Source organism: Juglans regia, chromosome 1 (genome assembly GCF_001411555.2).
Source record: "Juglans regia cultivar Chandler chromosome 1, Walnut 2.0, whole genome shotgun sequence".
Taxonomy (NCBI): Eukaryota; Viridiplantae; Streptophyta; class Magnoliopsida; order Fagales; family Juglandaceae; genus Juglans; species Juglans regia.
This window is the reverse complement of record NC_049901.1, coordinates 7,122,050-7,145,068: the sequence shown is the minus strand read 5'-3', so window position 1 is coordinate 7,145,068 and position 23,019 is coordinate 7,122,050. Positions and strand designations below refer to the sequence as shown.

The window sequence follows — 23,019 nt, the reverse complement described above, 5'->3', positions numbered from 1 at the left end:
AACCTCAATTTGAGAGATATCGTTACTAGCAACCAAGATATCATAAACATAAACAAGAACAAGAGTAATGCTGGTGGAGGTGACAAGAGTAAATGAAGAATGATCGCCCTGAGACAGAAGGAAACTTGCATAAAAAAGCACAGAGGTTAGTTTAAAACATCAGTTGCAGGAGGCTTGTTTGAGCCCATAGAGAGATTTTCAGAGCCGACAGACACGAGTCTCCCCCTTTATGCAATATTCGGGAGGTGGTGTCATATAGACTTCTTCATCAAGGTCGCAGTGTAAGAAGACATTGTTGACATCTAGTTGATGAATAACCCAATGTTTGGCGGCAACAACTGCCAATAAGCAACGAACAATGGTCATTTTGGCAGCTGGTGCAAATGTCTCGTGATAGTCAAGGCCTTCAACCTGAGTGTAACCGTTGGCAATCAGCCGAGCTTTGTACCTTTCAATGGAGCCATCGGTCTTAAGCTTAGTTTTGAAAACCCATTTACAACCAATAAGTTTTTTTACCAGGGGGAAGTGTCTCAAGAGTCTAAGTGGAGCTATCCTTCAAAGCACAAATTTCAGCAAACATTGCTTCACGCCAATGAGAATGGTGGATAGCATCAGAATAACATGAAGGATCAACACAAGTGGTTAGAGCAATTAAAAAATAAGATGAGATGGAGAAAAACGATAATATGAAAGAAAATCAGATAAAGGGTGAGCAGTACCTGAGACCTGTGTAGCAGGTGAAGATGTCGTGGGCTCCGTGTGGAATGTAGGACAAACGTAGTCATGAAGATAAGCGGATGAGTGATGGTGCGGCGGGGACGAGAGATAGGAGGAGACAGAGGTGAGGAGATAGGAGGCTCGGGTGAGTCGGGAGAAGGAGTCTTTGGAGATGGTATAGGAGGTTCAAGGACATACACTGGAAGGACAGGATGAGAATGAGAAGAAGCAAAAATATGTTGGAAAATGAAGTAGTTTTCATGGACTGTGACATCATGAGAATAAAAGATTGAATGAGTGTTGAGATTATAGAGTTTGTATACTTTATGAGAGTTGAGGTAGCCAAGAAAAACACATTTAGTGGCATGAAGAGAAAATTTATGCATAGCAAAGACACGAATACTCGAAGATGATCATAGCTTGGTGTTTTATTGAAAATAACTTCAAAAGGGGACTTATTCTGGAGAATGCGACTGGGGGGACGATTAATGAGATATGCAGCGTTTAGGACACAATCTCCCTAAAATTTTAAAGGTATATGTGTTTGGAAACATAGACTATGGGTAACATTTAGAAGGTACTTATGTTTACGTTCTGCAACGCCATTTTGTTGTGGAGTTTCAACACAAGAACGTTCATGAATGACGGCATGAGTTTGAAGATATGTTTGAAACTGATGAGAAAGAAATTATTGTCCATTATCAGTACAGATAATTTTAATAGTAGTATTAAATTGATTTTGGACAAGAGCAAAAAAATGCGTTAAATGAGTAAAAACTTCAGATTTAAAATTCATAAGATATATCCAAGTAGTGCAAGAAAAATCATCAACGATTGTAAAGAAATAATAAGCCTCGCACAGAGAAGAAATATGATAGCTACCCCATATATCACAAAAAATGCGATTAAAAGGAGAAACACTTTTATTTGCATGAATAGAAAAAAGTAATATTTTGTGTTTAGATCGAGCACAAACATCACAATCAAAGAGAATACAAGGAGAATTAAAACGATTGGAAATAATAAAACAGGAAGGATGACCTAGATTTTGATGCCATAAGTTCTTATTGACAGTAGATTGAGTAGCTAAAGCGAGAGAAGATTCAGGCCGGTACACGTAGAGCCCATTGCAAATATCACCCGCTCCAATCAGCCTTATCGATTGTGGGTCCTGAAATAAACAAGTGTTAGATGAGAATAAAATGACACGAGTTATGAAAGGTAATTTGGGGAATTGATAAAAGGATAAAAGGGAAATTATGGACAAAATAGACACTATGTAATATAAGAGAGGGAGAGAGAACACAGGTTCCCATCCCTTCGACGGGAACAACTTGGCCATTAAGGAGTTGCACGTTGTGCTCGAAGACAATATTTCTGAGGTCGGTGAAGGTATCATGGTGGCTTGCGCCGCTGTCCACTATCCAGTGGTGGTGCCGATCAAAAGAAAAACTAGAGGAGGATAAAGAAAGTGTGTAACCGACGAAGTGGGCTGAAGGATTTGAGGAGGTGGTGGAGGATGACTGAGCGAGCAAGGCAAGCAAGGAGTTGGCCATATTGGCAGGGGTAGAGATCAATTAGGCTGATACCATGTTAAAACTGAGAGGGAGAGTAATTTTCATTCAAAACTGTATATTCATTTGTGTATCACTTTATAAATATATAGATGTACAGGAAACTAAATATAAAAACATGTATAAAAGGTAAGTAGAATAATTATACAAATTAGACAGATTCCTAAAATTAAGGTGACTGATTTTTTAGAGATTAAAAATTTGAAAAATATGACAACTGCCAATATGCTCCATTGGTATTACAAACTGAGAGTCACCTTCTAAGACAATATTCTCTAATTTAAACATAAATTTTATTATTTAAATTATGGAAAGGATATAATAATAGAATAATTCTTGATTTAAACGAATGGGGCAACGTGAACTTCACCAAAGAATGGTGAGAATGAGAATGTAGACCACAATGTAATGTTTCCATATTCTAAGAAAACAAGGTCAGACGTGTCACGCACAATGTCTGATATAAGTAAGTACGTGGAAGATGGTGGATAAAGTGTTAGGCAGTTAGTGGCCCCACGTCGTGAGTGCACAATGTTTGGGTTGGTCAATCCATATAATTAGGCACAATCCTCAATGCATTATTTATAAAGTCTACAGCCCTCATAACTCTCCTTTATGAATATTTCAATTGCCATTTCCACGACTCTCAACTTTGGAACATTCAACCCAATTCTTAATAAACGACAGACAACTCTCGGCGTCATTTGCGTTTGATTAATAAATTGTATAATTAAATTCACCTATTCTAAAAAAAAGTATTAAATTGGGGGTTGGGTACATCTCCCCATTCCACGCAGGTAAAAAAGTGTTATACACGTGTAACTTCCTAATCCCTCGAGCTTTCTTTTTCAGCATTAAAAGTTTCAAAAGAACCATGTTTCTATGATTAAAGACTGAACATAAACTATCAATCTGCCAACCTTTTTCCCTTCCAGCTTTATGATGTGATCAAAGTAGTTTGGATGAATGTACAAGGAAGGAAGTAAACTATTTTAATCTCTCTTTTTTAATCCGATGCTTGTCAATGAGAAAGTTAATTCATGGGTTAATTATACTTTTATCCATTCAAATTTTTACTCAATTTACAGTATATCTTTGAAATTAATAATTATATCAGAATAAACTCTAACTTTTAAAATTTTGCAATCTCTCATTCTGTCTATCAGCAGCATTAAATCTAATAGAAATTCATTGTATGTACTGTTCATGCACATAACATTCACTACAAAAATATAATTCTCATATAATTTATTATCATTGACCATATAAAATATCAAATAATATATGCTATCAATTAATAATAAATCATTAAATAATTTTTTTATTAATTTATATATGATTATTGAATATCAAATAATTTTATTGTGTACATGGATTATTCATACTTGCTTGTAACTTAAGTATAAAATAATTTTACATATAGTTAATGATTAATGATTTATTATTAATTGATAGTATATATTATTTTATATTTTATATGGTCAATAATAATAAATTAGATAAAAATTATATCTTTACAGTGAATTTTCGTTAGATTTGATATTGCTGGTAGACGAAATGGGTGGATTGAAAAGTTTTAAAAATTTGAGAGTTCACTTTGATGTAATTATTATTTTCGTAAATACATTATAAATTGAGCGAAAGTTTGAGGAAGTAAAGTGTAATTAACCTTTAATTCATTAAAGGGTAGTTAATAAATTCTTTGAAATAGGTCTACCTCATCACTTGAGCCCTAGAATTTTCGGAAAATAATCTTATTGAAATTGAGTAGATACAACTTGACCTTTTTAGCAAAAATAATTTGAGTGGAAATTTGCAAGTCATGTTATGATGCAATGACATAAAATGAAGTAATAATTTTAGGGGATCTGGTCATTTTGACTTGCATGTACCCATATTGGACCGATAGGTTGGTGACCTTTTGAACTTTTTCTTAAAACTCTTTTCCGGGAAATTCATTTCGTAGTTGAAATATATTACCAAAATCTTTGTTTGACATATTGAAGAATGTTCTTAATGAGGGAGGTTTTAAATGTTCAATACACACTAATAAAACTAAGAAAGGAGAGAGTGTAAGCAAAAATGGAATGAAAATCATAATTATAAAATTTAAGTTACTTAATAAAAAAATAATAATCAAATTAAGGATGATATTATCTCTAAAGGAATGAAAATAAATTCTGAAAAACTGTTATCCTTTAAAATATGATGTAACATTTAATAACCATTGGATATGAATTAAGCTGGATATCAAAATTATCTCAACTTATCTCATTTTATCATTACAATTTTAATAAATTTCTACATAAAATACAAGGAAAATGTTAATTTGCCCCTCACTTTGCTTATTCGTTTTGACCACTTATTTAATTTTTTTTACTTAATGATTAAGAATATGATTTTTAGTGTTTTTTTAAATATTTAAATATGTTAAAAAAATGAAAAACAAATAAAAACAAATGTTTGAACTAGCAGTCACATTTAGCGGACTTCTCTAGACAGTAAAATAGCCCGACTCAAAATATAATAAATAATTTAATTTTTTAAATATAATATTTTATTTAATTTTTATTTAAAATTATTTTATTTCATAAAACTGCCGAAACCGGATTCAAAGATATTCAAAGAAATGGTAAAAAATGGTGCTTGGAAAGTTGGGAACATCAACTTCTGCTTAGAATTCAGACAGCCTCTCTCTCTCACTCTCTCTCTCTCTCTCTCTCTCTCTATCGTCTTTGGGTCTTTGCACAAGCACCGGCAGCCTTTGAAAAAGTCCTGAAACCTTAAAAATTCATACACGTCTCTCCGTTAACCCTTTACTCGTGCCGATCTCCCCGGATTCGCACGTGCCACCACGTACTCCTGCACTTATATTCCCTCACAAACTCTCCCTCCTACATCTTTCAAACCCACCTTTACTCACTTTCCTCTTCTTCTTTGTCTCTCTGCTATGGCTGCCATTGAAGCTTCTTCGCATGCCCCAACACCGCTGCTGAAAGATGAGCTTGATATTGTGATCCCCACCATCAGGAACCTGGACTTCCTTGAGATGTGGAGGCCATTCTTCGAGCCTTACCACCTCATCATCGTCCAAGATGGCGATCCTTCAAAGATCATCAAGGTCCCGGATGGCTTTGACTACGAGCTCTATAACCGCAATGACATCAACAGGATTCTGGGTCCTAAGGCCTCCTGCATTTCCTTCAAGGACTCTGCCTGCCGCTGCTTTGGCTACATGGTGTCTAAGAAGAAGTATATCTTCACTATTGACGACGACTGCTTTGTAAGTTCTTTGATTTATGATAGGAGCATTGCTCCTTTTCATCAAAAAGAAAAAAGTTATTTCATTTATGGCGTTTTATATCCCACTTGTCTTGCTTTTACATAAATTTGGCTGATTTGATTTCTGGGTGTTGTTATTTTCCGATTATGCTCGTGCTGCATCCTGCATGTGTATGTATTTTATTCATTAGCCTCTTGATGTGTTTCCATCTGCAAATTCTGTTATTGTAGCGGTAGCATGGATCTGCATGGATGTCAATTTAGCTTGAGATTTTTATGTTTTGATCTTCAATTTTTATTTTGAGCTTCGCAAAGACACAAACGAAGAGGGTTGTTTCGCGTGCGTCAAGATTAATGTTTGCGTGAATCTATATCTCCAATCTGAATTCAATGAAATTCAAATTCTTGAACTAGATTGTTCGGAACTTTAACAGAATTTTGAATTAAAAATAAATTCTTAACTCTATGTCGAATGAGCCCTGCAGAGGTATATTTCAAACTTTGTAATTTTGCTGTCTTCTCATTGCGCTAACGACATATGTACGTTTATGGGTCATGGTAGACTTTTAGCTTTTAGCTTTGAAGGCCTTCTTACAATCTAAATTAATCAAGCTATAATCTCATTAGATAGATCCTGTTTTTACGGCACAATCATGTGAGATTTGGAGCTTCTTTACATGGATCTATCTTAAATTTGGCTCTGTACCGATGGACAGTTGTCAAGAATCTCATAAACGGAATCAATTTATACCTTTGGAATATTGGTGAGATGCAACCCTCATGATTGTATTAATCTTTTTCTTAGATCTACAGCTGTATATCTTTTTCAGTTTTTTATGATTGTATCTAGCTGTGTTGTTGTGCTCTTTGAAAGTTTTTATGATAAGATAATTTATCTTTCTATTGTATAGGCGTGTTTTCATGTATACTTCATGTGTACTTGGGCTATACCTATTTCTTTGAATATATTATCTGTGATTACCTATCAAAAAAAATTTTTCTTTTTTCTTTTTTTTGTTGCGATATAACTGGAGGTGACAACATACTGCATTCAGCCCAATTGCCATGCTCTTTTACTAAAAGGACTGAATTTCATTATACTTGTCACTCTTTGCTTTGATGGATCTTGCAATTTGTGGACCAGCTTTGGGATTTCAAAATGCTGAGACGGACTTATGAAACCACTATCATAAATCAATACTAATTGCATGATTGTGTTTCTCAAGATTCTTATATCTCTCGTTTATTCTTTCTCTCAATTAGTTTAGAACCAGTCTCATTGATTTGTGGGTGTGTTCCATATTAAGAGATAGCTCCATGACTGTATTTTGAATCTCGACTAATCTCTTCTGAGTTCCTTAACCTGGCTGAAAATGCTAGGACCCTCTCTTTAGTTTGATAATTTATTATGTTAATGCACCCTAACTCTAATTGAAATTATTTAATCTGCCCCTAAAAATTTATTTATTAATACCTAAGGCAGTGTCTTCTTGACTCTTCATACTTTTTACCCTTATTTTTCTCTTTCAAGCATGATGATTTAAAATAGTTTGAGTTTAGGTTCTATTTTGTGCTGCATATATTAAAACCTATTAAAAAATGTTGAAATAATTTTTCCCCAATCACCAAATTGATGTGGAAATTTACTGATGCTTAGGTTGCGAAAGATCCATCTGGAAGATCAATTAACGCCCTTGAGCAGCACATCAAGAACCTCCTCTGCCCATCCACCCCTCATTTTTTCAATACCCTGTATGATCCTTTCCGAGAAGGCGCAGATTTTGTCCGTGGATACCCTTTTAGCCTTCGTGAGGGAGCCAAAACGGCTGTTTCTCATGGCCTCTGGCTCAACATCCCAGATTATGATGCTCCTACACAGCTCGTGAAGCCTCTCGAGAGGAACACTAGGTTGGCAGTGTGCTCAATAACCGGCAAATTTGAGTTTCCACTTTTCTAGCATAATCCTAAGGATTATACCCCCTTTTCTTGTAGGTATGTGGATGCAGTCCTGACAATCCCCAAGGGAACCTTGTTCCCCATGTGTGGTATGAATTTAGCATTCGATCGTGAGCTTATTGGTCCAGCAATGTACTTTGGTCTCATGGGTGATGGTCAGCCTATTGGACGTTATGATGATATGTGGGCTGGCTGGTGCATCAAGGTCTACTCTCATTCTCTTTTGATTCTCTCCATGTTACTTATAGATTACCTTCTATCATCATTTTTTCCCCGCCTCAGGCCTGATTGTAAAGTGTTCGTAAAACCCAAATTTAGTCTTCCTTCAACTTTTTGAAAAGTCATGGAACGATTAATAGATACCTCACTGACTGTTATTTAGGTGATATGCGACCATTTGGGATTGGGAGTCAAGACCGGTCTGCCCTATATCTGGCACAGCAAAGCCAGTAACCCATTTGTGAATCTGAAGAAGGAGTACAAAGGCATCTTCTGGCAGGAGGAGATCATCCCATTCTTCCAATCAGCTGTCCTTCCAAAAGACTGCACCTCTGTTCAGAACTGCTACCTTGAACTGTCCAAGCAGGTTAAGGAAAAGCTTGCCAAGGTAGATCCCTACTTTGACAAGCTGGCAGACGCCATGGTCACATGGATTGAAGCTTGGGATGAACTAAACTCAGGTGGGGCTTCAGATAAGCTTCCCAATGGGAAGGCTTAAAAAAAATTTTGATCGACAGCGAATACCATTATTTTACTGTAAGAGTTGTTGGAACTATCAGTAGTCTTAGCAATTGTGCTATTAATTATCTTCTCTCTGACCTATTTCGGATATGCAGATTGTTGGGTGTAATTTTACTTATAAACTTGATGGTATGAGTTTTAGAGCAATAAAATACTCCAGTTGATTTACCATTGATTTCTTCCTAGGATTGCTTTGCTAGAGTGACTGTGATTGAGATAATCTCAACAGCCTTAAGAGCATTAGCATTGGATTATGCAAATACAAATGCAAAATTTGCATAATATGACATAATTTTACATTTGACTATTCTATTCAAAACTTATTCCCATATTAGATTATCCATATATTAGTCAAAATAATAATAAAATATTATAAATTTAATAATATTTTTTTTTTCATTTTTTTTTGTTCTATTAATTTTTTTTTTAATTAAGAGCTACATGAAAATATTAATATTATACAATTTGAGACTCGGATAAAGATGTGGATAGGTCCTGAGTGCAACAAATATATTCTAAATATTTCATACAACACCATTGAAAAAAACACATCTATTAAATTTTCACCTCAAAAAAACTCCATTGAGAAAAACACAAGTCATCACTAGTGTTCAACATATTTCAGCCCATCACAAAAATATACACACCTCCAAAAGTCAGCCCATCACTAATGTTACTGACCATCACAAAAAATAAAGACAATGCCCCCATCACAAAGTTGCTGCACAGCCACATGTATTTCCATCACATGTGGCTAGACAACCACTAAAATTAGACGAAGTCGTTAAACATATATTAGTCGAAATGAACTAGACAAATACTTACACACCTCTAAGAGGTGTGGATGGGTCTTCGGATGGTGATGTGATTGCAGACTTACTCATTAAAGCATCGAAAATTTCATCCTGAAGACGTTGGAAATAAAGTTGCTGCTTTGGTTTCATCCCATCAAGATTTAATTTCATTATTTTAGCTTCGAACTTCTTCTTCTCAAGTGCAAGCTGTTCATTTCTATCCCGCTCTTGCTTGCTGTAAAATTCTCTTCTCTCTACCATGAATGTATTTCTGTCAGCATTCATGCGAGCTAAGGCATGTTTAAATTCAGCATCTACATCATTTCTAGACTTCCTCTTTCTTTCCTTTTCTTTCTTAACCTTCTTGCCTGGAGATCTCTCAAGGATAACCTCCACATTGTCATCCAAAATATCGTCTCCGTCTAGAGTTAAGTTAGCACTGGCCGGACGTCTTCCCATGTGGTGGATGTACAAGCCTCTGATCAATGCAACGTGAGTACCGGATTCTATACCTTTTAATCAAAATCAGTTTGGATTTCCATATATCATTTTGCATTAAAGAAAGAGTTGACATTATACCTCTTTTAAGGCCGTACCTACGGAAGTAAATAATCTCACTAAAACTTGTATACTTTGGGTATCATATATGTAACATTTTAACATACTTAAAGCATGGATATTAGAAACTAACGAAGAATAAATTGTTTCAAAGAGTACCTTGCCAGAATTTTCCTTATTTCCAACAATAGTTTGACAAGCAAGCCTCCAAGATTCAGCTTTCTGTACATAATAACCCAGGTTAGTTAAACTAGCCATCACTTTAAAAATGAATTAAATGATGAACCAAAGAAAATTGGAACGCAGCAACAGATTACTTATGCTAGCTATAATCAGTTGGAATGCCATCAGTTTTTGTATAGAAGCAACAGATCGTTTGAAATCTATATTTAACACTCCTACAATCTTTTACAAACCATCATTTTCATTTGGTTTAGCACTTTACCAGCTATGGAATAAGAAAGAATGTTTGCCTTCTTCAATACCGGAGCTCTGTATTTGTTCTTTCATTTAAAAGATCTGTATTTGAGTTTCTACTTTTTTAAAACATCCTCTTTGTTTTTCTCAACATTGCTGGAGCTGGGAATGGAATCCTGAAAGTGATGGAAACTGCTAGCTTGATTGCATTCTTTTCATATGTTTGGTTTGCAGTCAATTCATTAGTTACAAAAAGAAATATCGTTGTTAGTAGTAACCCCTTGGCAAGTTTGGGTCTCAAATCGAACACGAGATTATAGCGGTGTTTGATCCGTAACATGTTACAAGATGCGACCCATCTGATTTTAAACCACAGAAAACAGGACCTTTTTCACCATAAGAAATGGCAATGGAAGACATGGAACCTAGACCAGAAACTAACCACCATAAATCTGATAGAACCATAAGTTCGACAAGAAATTCGGCTCTCTTCGTGTTCATATTCATGATCCGGACGAGCAATCTCCTCCCAAAAACCCCCCACCACAAAAGCCAACCTAACTTTTCAAAGTTTATAGTTTGCCTAACTAATGTAGTCTCATACCTGTGCCGTAGCAGAAAGAAACGCAGTAGAAAATGTTGGCTAGAATAAATAATTCATAGTCCTTCCAGAGTTTATAAGCTGAACTGAAACACCATCTTACTCCCTCCATCGTTTAGGAGAAGAGGAAACAGACGATACCGAGTTTCCAAAAGTTAAAACAACAATGTTTAAGTGACGTTACAAAACCCACAAATCAGAAGCAACTGATCAGCAGAACAATAAACATCTAAGTAAAAAAGAACTACACAAATCGAACACGAGATAAATATGAACTGAAAGTGAAAGTTTGAAAAAGAAAATCTAAGCTCACAGAGAGAGAGAGAGAGAGAGAGAGAGAGAGAGTAACCTTGGCGAGAAAAGGCACAAAAATGACCGTAGAGAAAATGCACAAAAATGAATCCCTAGGAGAAGAGAAAAGGCACAGGGGTGAAAGGGAGATAACTTGCTGGCGGGAGGAAGAAACCGAGGGAAGGCAAGGAGTTGGTAGTGAAAGGAAAAAGTACTTTGCCCATCAAATGTGGTCGCTCAACTTGACCGCTAGAAAATTATTACTTTTTTATTTAATAATTAAGAAAATAATTTTAAGTATATTAATATATTTTTTTATTTTTTAAAAATATTTAAATATATTAAAGACATGTGAATAAAAAAATAAAATAAAATAAAAGTTGCAAAATGCAATTATCGGTCATGTAGAGCAGGCGGCAAAATAATCCAATTCAAAGAGAAAAATCGAGGAAAGAGAGAGAGTGTTCAAACGTTTTAATAGATTTAATTGAATTATAATGAATGTCAAATATAACAATAAAAGTTGATTTACTGTAGCGGAAACTCACCTTAAATGACAGAAAACAAAAACAAAACTTTTTACGTAGATTCATGTGATGTGACAATTAATTTAAAGACTCAAGGCCCATCTGAACGTCGTTTTGAGCCTTCGTAACGATGGAGGGAAATAAATTTGTTTCTGAATGACAGAGGGATTGAAGTTTTTTCAACAAAAATACAAAAAATCGCCGTTGCCGGGGATCGAACCCGGGTCACCCGCGTGACAGGCGGGAATACTTACCACTATACTACAACGACTTGTTGATGAGAGGGAAATAATTTATATTGTTTTAAAATATGAGCAAGGTATTTTTAAAGCTACTAGGGTAGGAATTTCACCCAAGTGTTCAACAAAATGATGACTTTCGGTCCGGTCCGAATAGCCTTACAGTTACTGATCAGTTTTGGGATGTGATTTTTTTGGATCGGATCGGACTAATACCAACTTAATGTATATATATTTTTAAATATTTTATATATAAATATAATATTATTTTATATAATAATTATATAAGTTAATTATGTAATTTTTATTCAAAGGATCACAATTCACTATATTTATATAATGAAATTATTTAATATTCGTTAATCATATATAAAATGTTAACTTGATTACGACAGTGAGTTGAGATGAGATGAGTTAAGATAAAAGTTGAATAAAATATTATTAGAATGTTGTTATTATTTTGAAAATTGAAAAAGTTTAATTGTTTATTATATTTTGTGTGAAAATTTAAAAAAATTGTAATGATAAGATGAGATAAAACGAAATGAAATAATTTGACTATCCAAATGAGACATTTTTTGAATTAGTATTTAATTTTACTACTTTAATTATTTTTTTCCATTAATTTTTTTGTCAAAAAAAAAATATATTCATAGAACCAATAGCTAACAGTCTGGTCCCACAAAAATGATAGACCTGGATTTTCTATCCATGACCTCTCTTTGATCGATTACATCCTTAAGAAAGAGTGCATACTTTTTAAAAAAATAAATATAAAATTTATATAAAAAATAATTTTTTAATAATAATTCTCCATCTCTTTCAAAATAACTAGTCCTTGCGCAGCTGAATCTCACGAATGATTTGGTCTCACCTCCGCAGAAAGTAACCAACCATTTGATTCAAGGGTTGTCAGCATCAAGTCCACAAGAAAGTACACATGAAAGCCACGAGTCTTTACACATCATTCCCATGGGGGCAACCCTTCTCGTTACAGTAAAAATTTATCATTTTATCTTATTATTATAATTTTTTTAAATTTTTATATAAAATATAATAAATAATTCAATTTTTTCAAATTTTAAAATAATAATAATATTAAAAAATAATATTTTAATAATATTTTATTAACTTTTAACTTCATCTCAATTCACCATCTAAACGGCATCCGTAAACGAGTTGGAAGTTTGGAACACCTAGATTTCGAATACCAAATCCAAGAACTCCAGTAAATTTAAGAAATGAACTTTTTACATTATGCATTTCTAAAACTTCAAAATTGCAACAAATTTACTTCTAACGTCACCAGAGTTTCTCAATTCCACTTTCCCTCGCAATTCTATTAAACTGTGGAGCATTTCTTGAGATATCTCTCTATCTCTCTCCCCACCAAAAAAGGTAAGAGAAAGGGGAGCACCGAAAGCATACATCATTTTTTCTTTTTGTGTTTTAATAATGGGAGAGTTGACAAAGCTCTAGTCAGGCTTGGTCTGTAGGAATACTTCCAAGTAAGTTGGGTTCCTCTGTCTTTTGACGCTTGGTACCACGCTCTTCACCATCTTCTTCGTGGTTAATAGTAGCATTCAATGCCTGAGGACCCAAAAGAGAGACGTGCTTGCTGGTAATTTGACGACCTGCTCTCAGCTTTGGGCCCCAATGTCTTTCAGGATTGGGAAGGAAGCGTGTGACCTTCTTGGCTTGTGCTTTGCTAAGAGAAGCAACAGCCCGAGCAAAATTAGCCTGTCCAAGAGAGAGGGAGGGAGATTTTCTGTGACTAAAAGTTCACGGACATGCCAACACTCGTAACAGGTATATGTATTTTAAATGTAGACTAAAGGTAAATAAGTGAATCAGATGCCATTAGCAATAGAAAATAAGAAAATAAGTATAAGATAAATAACTGCAACTTGGAAGGTGTCGCTTACTTGAAGAACTGGCTCCTTAGCAAGTATCACACTTCCTGGCAGATCTGGTGGTTGAGGTTTAACTGGATGATTTTTTACCTGGAAAGCAAAGGAATCCACGTAGTCAATACATCCAATCTCGTCATTTCGGAAATGCTCATATTAACACACTATATAGAATAAATAATACCAAGAAATTTCTAGTGCAGCTTAAGTCTAAAAACTATTCAAGCAAATGACATGAGAACACGAAATTCAGTCACTTTAACTGCTTTGAGAATTCATATACAAAATCAGAAGAAACAAAAACTAAAGTACATGGACCTAAATAAATGGATGTCTCAGACTGTATGCATGCTTTAAAAGATAAGACAGTGAAAATGAAGTCTTACCCAGCAGCGCATTATGTCCCAAATGACATCCATGGGAGCATCTGATTTCAGCCCCAATGGATTCACATGAGTTCCAGATATACGATATCCAGCATTGATCACAGCTGAACGGAATATTACTGCTGATGGAGAGGTGCATTTAAGCGTGGCACATAGGTTGTGCAGACTCAGAAATAGAGGAACATCAGGCAGTTCCTACAGAAAGTATGCCCATGGAATTAGAATTTATATATATGTATGATGACTGTCATAATGAACAGGAGATCATCAAATGAAAAGTTCTCCAACACCACCCATAAGTAGCACTCTCTGACACAAAATCTAAATATCCAATTTCCTAGTATTCTGCGACAAACTGGGCAAAATTAAATATCCAAGGAAACTATATTGAACTTTAAGTGGGGACCTTCCACACATTTGTTAAAGATACTTTAAAAAACAAAAAATGTGTAGTGTCTTTGGATGAGGCATATGTAGATGTGGTGCAAACTAGACACCAATCTCTTTTATAATTTGAGAATAACCAACCAGTCTCTTGTATAAATAACAGAAAAGATATGACAAGTGGATAAAGAAAATAACACACCTCTGATATTGTTGTCAATACAGCAGAGATTCGATCATAAGCAGGATACCTATCCTTCATAGATTTCACATCTGCAAGTATGGAAGTTACCCATTCTTGATCATGGATTGGAGCAGACCATATAGGCCCACCCATGTTAAACTTCTTCCCACAGTCGCTACACTCTTGAGGAGCAGCAGGACCAAACCCAGGCAGATGTCTTACGCTGTTGTTCTAGGAGGAAAGGGGAAAACAAAATAATGAGATCAGAGCATTGTCAAAATTTTGAACTGAGTGAAAAAAATAATATAATCTGAAGATTTGTTCAAGCACTCAAACATTATCATCTTAGATTATTTTCATTAATATATAGACAAATGTGATTTTAAGCTGCACCCATGTCAACAAAAAATTACTGGCACCGATATCATATGAAATCATGATGTGAGCACCTTGGAAACTGTCCTCCCGATAGGCTGAAGATGAAAAGAATCACAACCAGTGCACTGATAAACATATGAAAGCTTAAGGGGAGTATTTTTCATTGCACTCGCAGAACTGCAGCAAATAAGGTCAGCTCTAAGTCAATAGAAGCATCATCTTATCCTTGTAATTATAACACAAAGTGATACAAGCTATTATTGAATTCATTCAAAGTAGGTTGGCCACATACGTGTAAATGCGAACAAAAACCCGGACATAAAAGTTCATCTTAACAGATAGCACAGGAACAATGTACCGCTTGTACCGATTTGCATGGCTCTGCATTAAAGAAAAAAAGGAAAAAAACATAAACACACGCTTAAGATTTGTCTGTGCAATAACAAGTAAATTTATTTTTACATAAAATTATTTCCTTGCTGTAAATGCTTCTCAACATGAGATGAGTGACAACACGGGCGCGTATGGAGTGGGCATGCACATTACTGGGAAATGGGATGAGTGACAGTAAGAATCTTTACCAGAGCCACAAGCCACAAGTCAAACAAAAACAGAAGCCTAAAGAAAAGTAATGATGGCAATGCTAAACACTGAAGACTTGATTAGAATACCATTCCAGGAACTTTCATAATCTTAAGAGATTTGAAGTTAGAATAAAAACTGTTCAAACCATCACAAGAAAAAATTATCATCCCATAGATATCCTCTTGGCAGAACTCAAGTCTAACATATTATGGTTGAAATCTCAGCATTTTCAAACAGATGATCACATGAGTTGAACCATATAGCAGAAGTAATTAGTTATGAAGAAGTGAAGTGCATTTACATTTGGGGTTTTAAGGGAAGACAAGGAACAACAGTATAGCAGATGGAACAGCACTTATTAAGCATAAAGTGAGCAAGGTTTTCATGAATACCAAGAGATTAGCCCACAAATTTGTCAGAGTTTTAAAAACATTTAAGCAAATATGTTGAGACAATACCATATCAGTTCTCTTTGTTTCTGGTCCAAAATTGAAAGAAAGAGACACAAGAAAAAAGAATTAATTTTCTCAACATTGTCTATATTCTTTTCAAGGGCATGGCAATACCTCAATGCAGGCAAGAAGAATCCTCAAAGCCATTTCGTGGCAGTATTTCCCTCTCAATGGATAGGAACCATATCTAATATCACAAAAAGTTGGTAAATCCTAAGCCTACTAATCCAAAACCATTGTTCAACTAAAGGTGAGACAAGTACAAAATCTTACTTGGAATAGCAAACCTCCCCGCTACTCCCACATAGTACTGCCATATCGGTTGCAGTACACATTAGCATGCCCCCATCAACAACTGATTGAACTGCAGAATCCAAGAACACAGAAGGTGCACCATAGGGATCAAGATCAACCTGAAATACAGATAGCAATAAAGACTATTGAGTACTGGCTCATTGTGAAATGTTGATAAAGATGAAGCCAAGTCTGAATTCAATAACATCATAACAAGAAATATGGCTGATAAATGAATTCCGTGAGAATATTCAAAAAACCCTTAGATTCATAAAGGAAAATTGTAGCTTCTACGTACCACGTCAAATTCTTTTGGATGGGTGAGCATAAATACACGAGCATCAGTAAGATGTGCTTCCACCTTTGAACAAGCTAGTGAGCCATTGAACTTAATATTTCTCTTGCAAGATTCAATAGATACTGAAAGAACAAATGATTACAACAAGAATTACGATGCCAAGCTTCATTTAGGCAAAATCATGCACATACATGATACAGCAGATCCATCAGAAGGGAGGTGGGACAACATGCAATATTCAAATAAATATTTGTGTACATAAACAGGTATTCTATCCTACCCAGTTCTTTCAGTCTAGTCACTAGAGTCCACAAATATATGTCCTTGCAGGTCTACAAATTACCAGGGGCTTTTCCAGAAAAATTAGCATTGTATGAGGATACACACCTTTATCATTGTCTAGTGCCACAACTTGGCCTATCCCTTCTACTTCACGAGCATATCTAAGAGATCTCAAACCAGAAGCTGCCAAGGCCTGTATAGTCACAAGAAAAGCATTTACATGAATTACTTATAACGTTGAAAGTTATAAAATCGTGTCTTCCTGACAAACTTTTCAAACTGAGTGAACAAAAGTCATTAAAAATTTGAACTGGAAATCAATCACAGAAGATCATAGAAACACCTCAAGAACTCTTGGTGGCTTCATTTCCCCATGTCGTTTTCCTTCAGGGGTCTTGACCGATTCTTTTGAAACACTGCATGGTTCATCCTGAGATATCTCTTTGGGCACTTCACATTCCCCATTAGGTTTTTCATTGTTCATTGCATCGTTATCAGCTGCCGCTTCTCCAGAAGCTTCAGAGGAATCCTTCTCAGGAGCCTTCTGTGCGGCCTTTGTTCTTTTCAACAAAATAGCTTCCTGCTCCTGTTTTCGCTTGAATATAAATGTCCTCAGGACAGCAATTGACATATCTCTGTTGTCAACCTGATAAACGATTGTGAAATAATTACAATCCTGTAATTGTACATACCATGTAGCATCTTTCAAAGTTTTTTAAATATAAAAGGGGATTTTTTAAATATAGCATATGATATCTAAATACTTTAACGCCGCAAAATGGTATTTATGGTGACAACTGGAAAATGAACACACTAGGTTATAGTTCGAAACAGATATTGTGGTTGGGTTGTAACTAATTCAGTATTAAGGAAAACAAGTTGGGTTGCAAATAAATTAATATAAAATAAATTTTTGAAAATCAACATGAGGATGGACTTTCCAGAGTATCATTCCAGGTGACACTTCATAGATTGGAATTATGTGCGGTTAAAAGAAATTGGTTGTTTAAATTTGAGACCAGCATTATCCAATCTCACGTAGCAAGGATATCCTGAAATGCTGATCTGTTGTAATCCCCACTGCAGTATAGATACATATTAGCTTATGTAAGTTTGACACTTCCAATAGCATATTACAAGGCAATCTATGCCCATAAATTTTGTCCCGGACTGAATTTCTGCTGAAATCCATAACAGTTTCTCATTTCAAAACCAGAAGGTCCTCTTTTCTGTTAATATAATTCTCAAAACCTCGGTGAATAACCAATTGGGCGTCAATTCAGATTTTAAAAAATTAAAGGTTTAAACCCCGCCACGGGCATTCTTTCAGGGTGAAGATTTTAATTGAGTTGGTTCGTCTAAAGTCAATATTCAAAACTTCTTTTTTCTACATAATTATCAGCAACCAAACACCTCTCTGCAATAACTAACAATAACCCATCACAGTCCCAAGTCAGAATCCCATATCAAACACAACACCCACAAAAACATCATCAAAAACCCCAACACACAACACAACCACATAATCAGAAGGTTTTGGAACCTGGGATGGGTTGTAGAAGACTTCATTTTTGCGCATGAGAATCTCAGCCTCTCCCTCTTTGATGATAGCGTAATCATTGAGATCGACCGACATTGTTCCTCCTCCTCCACCTCCAGTTTCGTGCATATCGATTTTCTTCTGCTCCTCTTCTTGTACCTGTTACTGCTTATGTTTAGCAGAGAAGGAACGCAGAGACCGTAAGAGTGGGAGACTGAGGCGTATTATTCTGGTTTTGATTTTTAAGGTTTTGCTGCTGGAGTTTGAGAGGTCGGAGATGAAAGCGATACAAGAAACGGAGGCGCTTTTATATGTAACTTACGTGGAAACCGTGGAAACCCTATGGCGTGGCTGCTACCCCAAGGGACCCTTTCCCTATTTATTCAAAGATTCCATTCTCCCTCTTCTTTTTTTTAACCAATTATTATTAAATTAATGATAAATATATCACATTATATTAAATAAAATAATAATATAATATATAAAATTTTCCTTTTTAAATAATGGATGGTATAAAAATTTCTCACAAATATTACTTACCCATTAAAAAAAAATCTCATAAAATCTACCCACGAATTATATCAATATACATCATTGACATCAACACATGTGATACCTCGACAAAATATCACTTATTGCATTTATTTTATGACTTGATTTGAAATCAATAGTCTTGTGAGGAAAATCTAATAATAATGACATGAAAATCGACAAATTGACGTAAATGAACGCGATTTATCAAATTGTAAGTTTTTTTTTATTGCAAAGTAAATTTGATATATATTACATTAAAATATATTAGTTTATGAATTTATTTTTATAAAATATTTTTATAGATCTTATAGTTCTTCAATGATAATTATCATGATGCCAAGGAAATGGTACTAGCATGTCTAGATCATTATCTCACCTTATTTCATCTCATATCATATCATCTTATTATTACAATTTTTTAAAATTTTCATACAAAATATAATAAATAATTCAAATTTTTTAAATTTTAAAATAATAATAATATTAAAAAATAATATTCTAATAATATTTTATTCAATTTATTTAAAATTATTTCATCTCATTTTACTATTCAAACAAGACCCAAGAACCATTGCAAAAGCTTGGCATTAATAAATTATCCATTACTGGGATTGTATCAAACCTGCCATGCATTCAAGATGGCTCAGCTTATTTTTGTTTGGCCAAGAAATAATTGTTTCTTCCTGCAAGAAATAATTGTTACAACAATCAGCACCTAATATCTACAAAAGAAGTGCTTGCAAAATTGAAAGTGCCCTCTTGCTCAACCAAAGGGCAGATAACGAAAGAAAAATGATGATCCCTAGCTGTATTCCTGTTCAAGTATACACTGATTTAGATAAGAAAATAATAGTCCCAAAAAAAGTCATTTCGATTCTGTAATGATTATTTTAGATTTAGTTCCTTTGATAATTTACAAGGTAAAATCAATAATAAAAAAAAAACAGAGCATGCAAAAGAGAAATAGCTAACAAGTCCATGCGGACACTGCAAAAAGAGGCTGTTCATGCCAACAAATCATCATGCAGGCTTTATCTTTCATAATCTTATAACCATCCCTGCCATAGGCCTCTACCATCTGCTTTGCGTCCACCATCTTATCACTCCACAGCCGCACCGGCTTCAACCCAGCTCGACCGAACCTAACCATCCACCTCGCGTATCTCTCATGCCTTTCCTCCCTTTCCATGCCCTCACACGCCACAATCTCTTCAATCTCTCTTCCAAACATCTCCTCTGCTGCAAGTCTCTCCTCGCTGGAAACAGACCCATAATTCACATCCAGAGAATCAAAGATGGCACTGTAGTAGTGCAATCCCTCCACAAACCTGTCCACTAAACGGTTTAGATTATGGTCAGCTTCTTGTTCAACTAATAGAAACACTTTTGGTGACATTGACCGAACCATTGCTAGGAATTCTGCCATTTGCTTGCAATCCTTCATTCCATTGCCTTTGCTACCCCCAAACCCAAAATGGGCATCTACTCGATCATCCTCTGCCAACAAGACATGAAGACTTAGAATTGAGACCATTGCCAATGCTTCTCCCGACCTTATCTTAAGCATGTCTGTGGTCAGGTCTCTTAGGCTGACATTTAGAGGGTTGAATTGGAAAGGCATGCCTAGGCTTTCTGCCTCTTTTACAAGCCTTGTCCCCAAGTTCTGTAGAACTACTTTGTTGCTGTTTACACAAGTGATTCTCAGGTAAGGAGGACCATGGTCCATAAGTGCGAAGCTCCGCATAAATGGGACCCATAATTTGGGGTCACCCGAGCCCAAATCCACAATATGAATCACACGCTCCTCTGACATGGCTTGGACCAAGGTCCGGGCTATGATGGCATAGGCAAAACCGAGGTAAGGGAAGGCCTGTGAGAAGAATGCACAGGCTCTGTCCCCTTCAGTACTTTTAGATCGTTGAATATGGCTCAAGGCCTTATAAAGGCCAGGCCAGCGCTTGACGAGACGAGTTGCTAGGGCATAAGCGAACCGGGCCGCCAGCCGCTGCATGGGATCACCGGAAACCGAGGCGAGCAGCGATATCTGGCGGAGACATGCGTCGGCATGGTGGAGGTTGCCGGACGAGGTATGATTAGCACACGTCAAGAGTAGTTGAATGAGATGTATGCCTCTTTCTTCCGGCTTCAAGGCTTCAACGGGGCCTGGCCCAGCTGACGACGCTGGCAACGTCAGGGAAAGATTTACGTCCAGCTTTGAAGAAGGAGATGTTGAACTCATCTGGCCTGTGAGACCTAGCTAGGTAGCTAGAGCTAATTGCTTTAATTTGTTGTATAAACTGGTAAGGGATCGTAGATATTGGGGGATGCTTTAAAACTTGTAGGGAATCATCTTTGGGAGGAGTAGGTTAGAATGCAATGAGAGGTTTGCTCTTGGAAGTATGTTAGAGCTCCAAATGAATGAGTACAAGAACGTGAAGTTTTTTCCAAACGACAAATTATTAAAATCATGAGTTCATTGACTTTGATGGATTCTTCCAAGTCAATGAAACAAGGGATTTAAGGGTTTTGATTCTCGAGCTTCCATGAAGAACATCTTCCGGTGTACTATGGCTCTGAATACTGCGACGGACCTTATAATTTATTATCTAACATGCAAATATATATTGTACATGTGGAGTTGAATTAACATGCTTGAGGGCACATGTCGTGACTTTATTTGATTCTCACATGATGACGCAATTATAAACGTCGGTAGATAGATTAATATAGAATGATTCTTGATCCAAAATGAAAAATCCAAGAATTGAAATCAATGTATCTTAAAACACAGAATATTTTTAAAATATATAATATAATTAATGTAAAAAAATGTCATTTGGGTCGATCGATGACATGTGGTTTTGCAGCTAGCACAGCATTAATACTAGGCTTTCCTGCACATATATAAATATATATATATATATATTTTTTTAGAAGAGCCGAAAGTCACATGTCCAATTGTGACTCCGTCCCAAATTTTATTAATCAACCCTCACTTGTGGCGGAGGAAAACCGTGGTTACAACCCAAGGCCTGGGGGCTACAAATAATATAATAAAACCAAAACCCAAGCCTAAAAACCAAAAAACTCAACCACTATACAAAAACCTCCAAAAAAAACCTTCAAAGAACAACCTGCAAAAACAAAATCTGCACGAACATAGAGTGAGAAATAAATGATCAAATGCAAAAAATACATACCTCTCAAACAACCAGCTCACAAATCTTTTAATCAACTGCTTCAGATTCTACGTAAGTAAGGGAGACCCACTCTATCCAGCCTAATGTTACCTCTAATAGCAGGAGGCAACTCAGGAAGAGACAACCATGATCCCGAAATACCATTAGCACCCATTTTAGCTAAACCATCCGCAACCGAATTACATTCTCTATAACAATGAACAAATGAAACATTAATACCAGCTATACGACTCTGAATTTCATCCCAATAGTCTTCCATATACCATAAGCCACATCTCTGATTCTTCAACCAATTTAGAACTATCAAAGAATCTAGTTCAATTTCCACAAATAGAAAACCCATCAAACCAATATATCGAAGCCCATGAAGTAAACCCATTAGCTCAGAATAATTGTTCGAATGATGCCCCATAGCAATAGCAAACCCACAAAGCAGATTACCTTTTTCATCTCGAATAATACCTCCCGCACCTGAAGGGCCCGGATTACCTAGAGAACAACCATCAACATTCAGCTTTACCCAACCTTGCTTAGGCTGATTCCACTTTACCGGAATGACAATCTCTTTCCTCATGACATTTAACGGCATATTAAAACATTTTAAAATACCTTCATCTCGCCGATTGAACAAATTAACCTTGTTAAGTTTAACCGCAATCCAAGAAACCCAATATTTGATGGAACACCAAACTTGTTGAACCGATTCCATTATTCCTTCCATCCGGGCTTTACAACGACGGTCCCATAACCGCCAAGTAATGATTGCCGGAAGAAGACCCAACAATTGACCAGGACGATTAGAATTCTTAGCCCTCCTATACCAACACTCCACCCTCTGTCTCCATGAACAACCTTCCACCCACGGAATTCCAATAACCACCGAACATATACGCCA

General features: G+C 35.7%; 4 protein-coding genes and 1 non-coding gene across 5 annotated transcripts; 1 reads left to right on the top strand and 4 right to left on the bottom strand.

The window, feature by feature from the left end:
* Nucleotides 1–5,015: 5,015 nt before the first annotated feature.
* Nucleotides 5,016–8,441, top strand: LOC108988255 (probable UDP-arabinopyranose mutase 2). Its single transcript, XM_018961470.2, has 4 exons — nucleotides 5,016–5,574; nucleotides 7,231–7,481; nucleotides 7,566–7,734; nucleotides 7,912–8,441. The coding sequence occupies exons 1-4, from the start codon at nucleotides 5,242–5,244 to the stop codon at nucleotides 8,245–8,247; spliced, it is 1,089 nt and encodes a 362-aa protein (XP_018817015.1). The 5' UTR covers nucleotides 5,016–5,241; the 3' UTR covers nucleotides 8,248–8,441.
* A 384-nt stretch (nucleotides 8,442–8,825) lies between these two features.
* LOC118348067 lies at nucleotides 8,826–11,122 on the bottom strand. The gene is made up of 3 exons (XM_035688988.1): nucleotides 10,990–11,122; nucleotides 9,782–9,844; nucleotides 8,826–9,542 (listed from the first exon to the last, which is right to left on the bottom strand). The coding sequence occupies exon 3, from the start codon at nucleotides 9,521–9,523 to the stop codon at nucleotides 9,092–9,094; it is 432 nt and encodes a 143-aa protein (XP_035544881.1). The 5' UTR covers nucleotides 9,524–9,542; nucleotides 9,782–9,844; nucleotides 10,990–11,122; the 3' UTR covers nucleotides 8,826–9,091.
* A 535-nt stretch (nucleotides 11,123–11,657) lies between these two features.
* On the bottom strand, nucleotides 11,658–11,729 carry TRNAD-GUC. The gene has a single exon. It is a non-coding gene; the product is annotated as a tRNA-Asp (tRNA).
* A 1,171-nt stretch (nucleotides 11,730–12,900) lies between these two features.
* Nucleotides 12,901–18,726, bottom strand: LOC108988224 (probable tRNA (guanine(26)-N(2))-dimethyltransferase 1). Its single transcript, XM_018961408.2, has 12 exons — nucleotides 18,394–18,726; nucleotides 17,194–17,496; nucleotides 16,956–17,043; nucleotides 16,569–16,690; nucleotides 16,250–16,389; nucleotides 16,091–16,163; nucleotides 15,232–15,320; nucleotides 15,011–15,116; nucleotides 14,580–14,792; nucleotides 13,994–14,188; nucleotides 13,623–13,700; nucleotides 12,901–13,437 (listed from the first exon to the last, which is right to left on the bottom strand). The coding sequence occupies exons 1-12, from the start codon at nucleotides 18,517–18,519 to the stop codon at nucleotides 13,177–13,179; spliced, it is 1,794 nt and encodes a 597-aa protein (XP_018816953.1). The 5' UTR covers nucleotides 18,520–18,726; the 3' UTR covers nucleotides 12,901–13,176.
* Nucleotides 18,727–19,888: 1,162 nt separating this feature from the next.
* LOC108988066 (scarecrow-like protein 3) lies at nucleotides 19,889–21,216 on the bottom strand. Its single transcript, XM_018961167.2, has one exon. The coding sequence runs from the start codon at nucleotides 21,161–21,163 to the stop codon at nucleotides 19,892–19,894; it is 1,272 nt and encodes a 423-aa protein (XP_018816712.1). The 5' UTR covers nucleotides 21,164–21,216; the 3' UTR covers nucleotides 19,889–19,891.
* Between the last annotated feature and the right edge of the window lie 1,803 nt (nucleotides 21,217–23,019).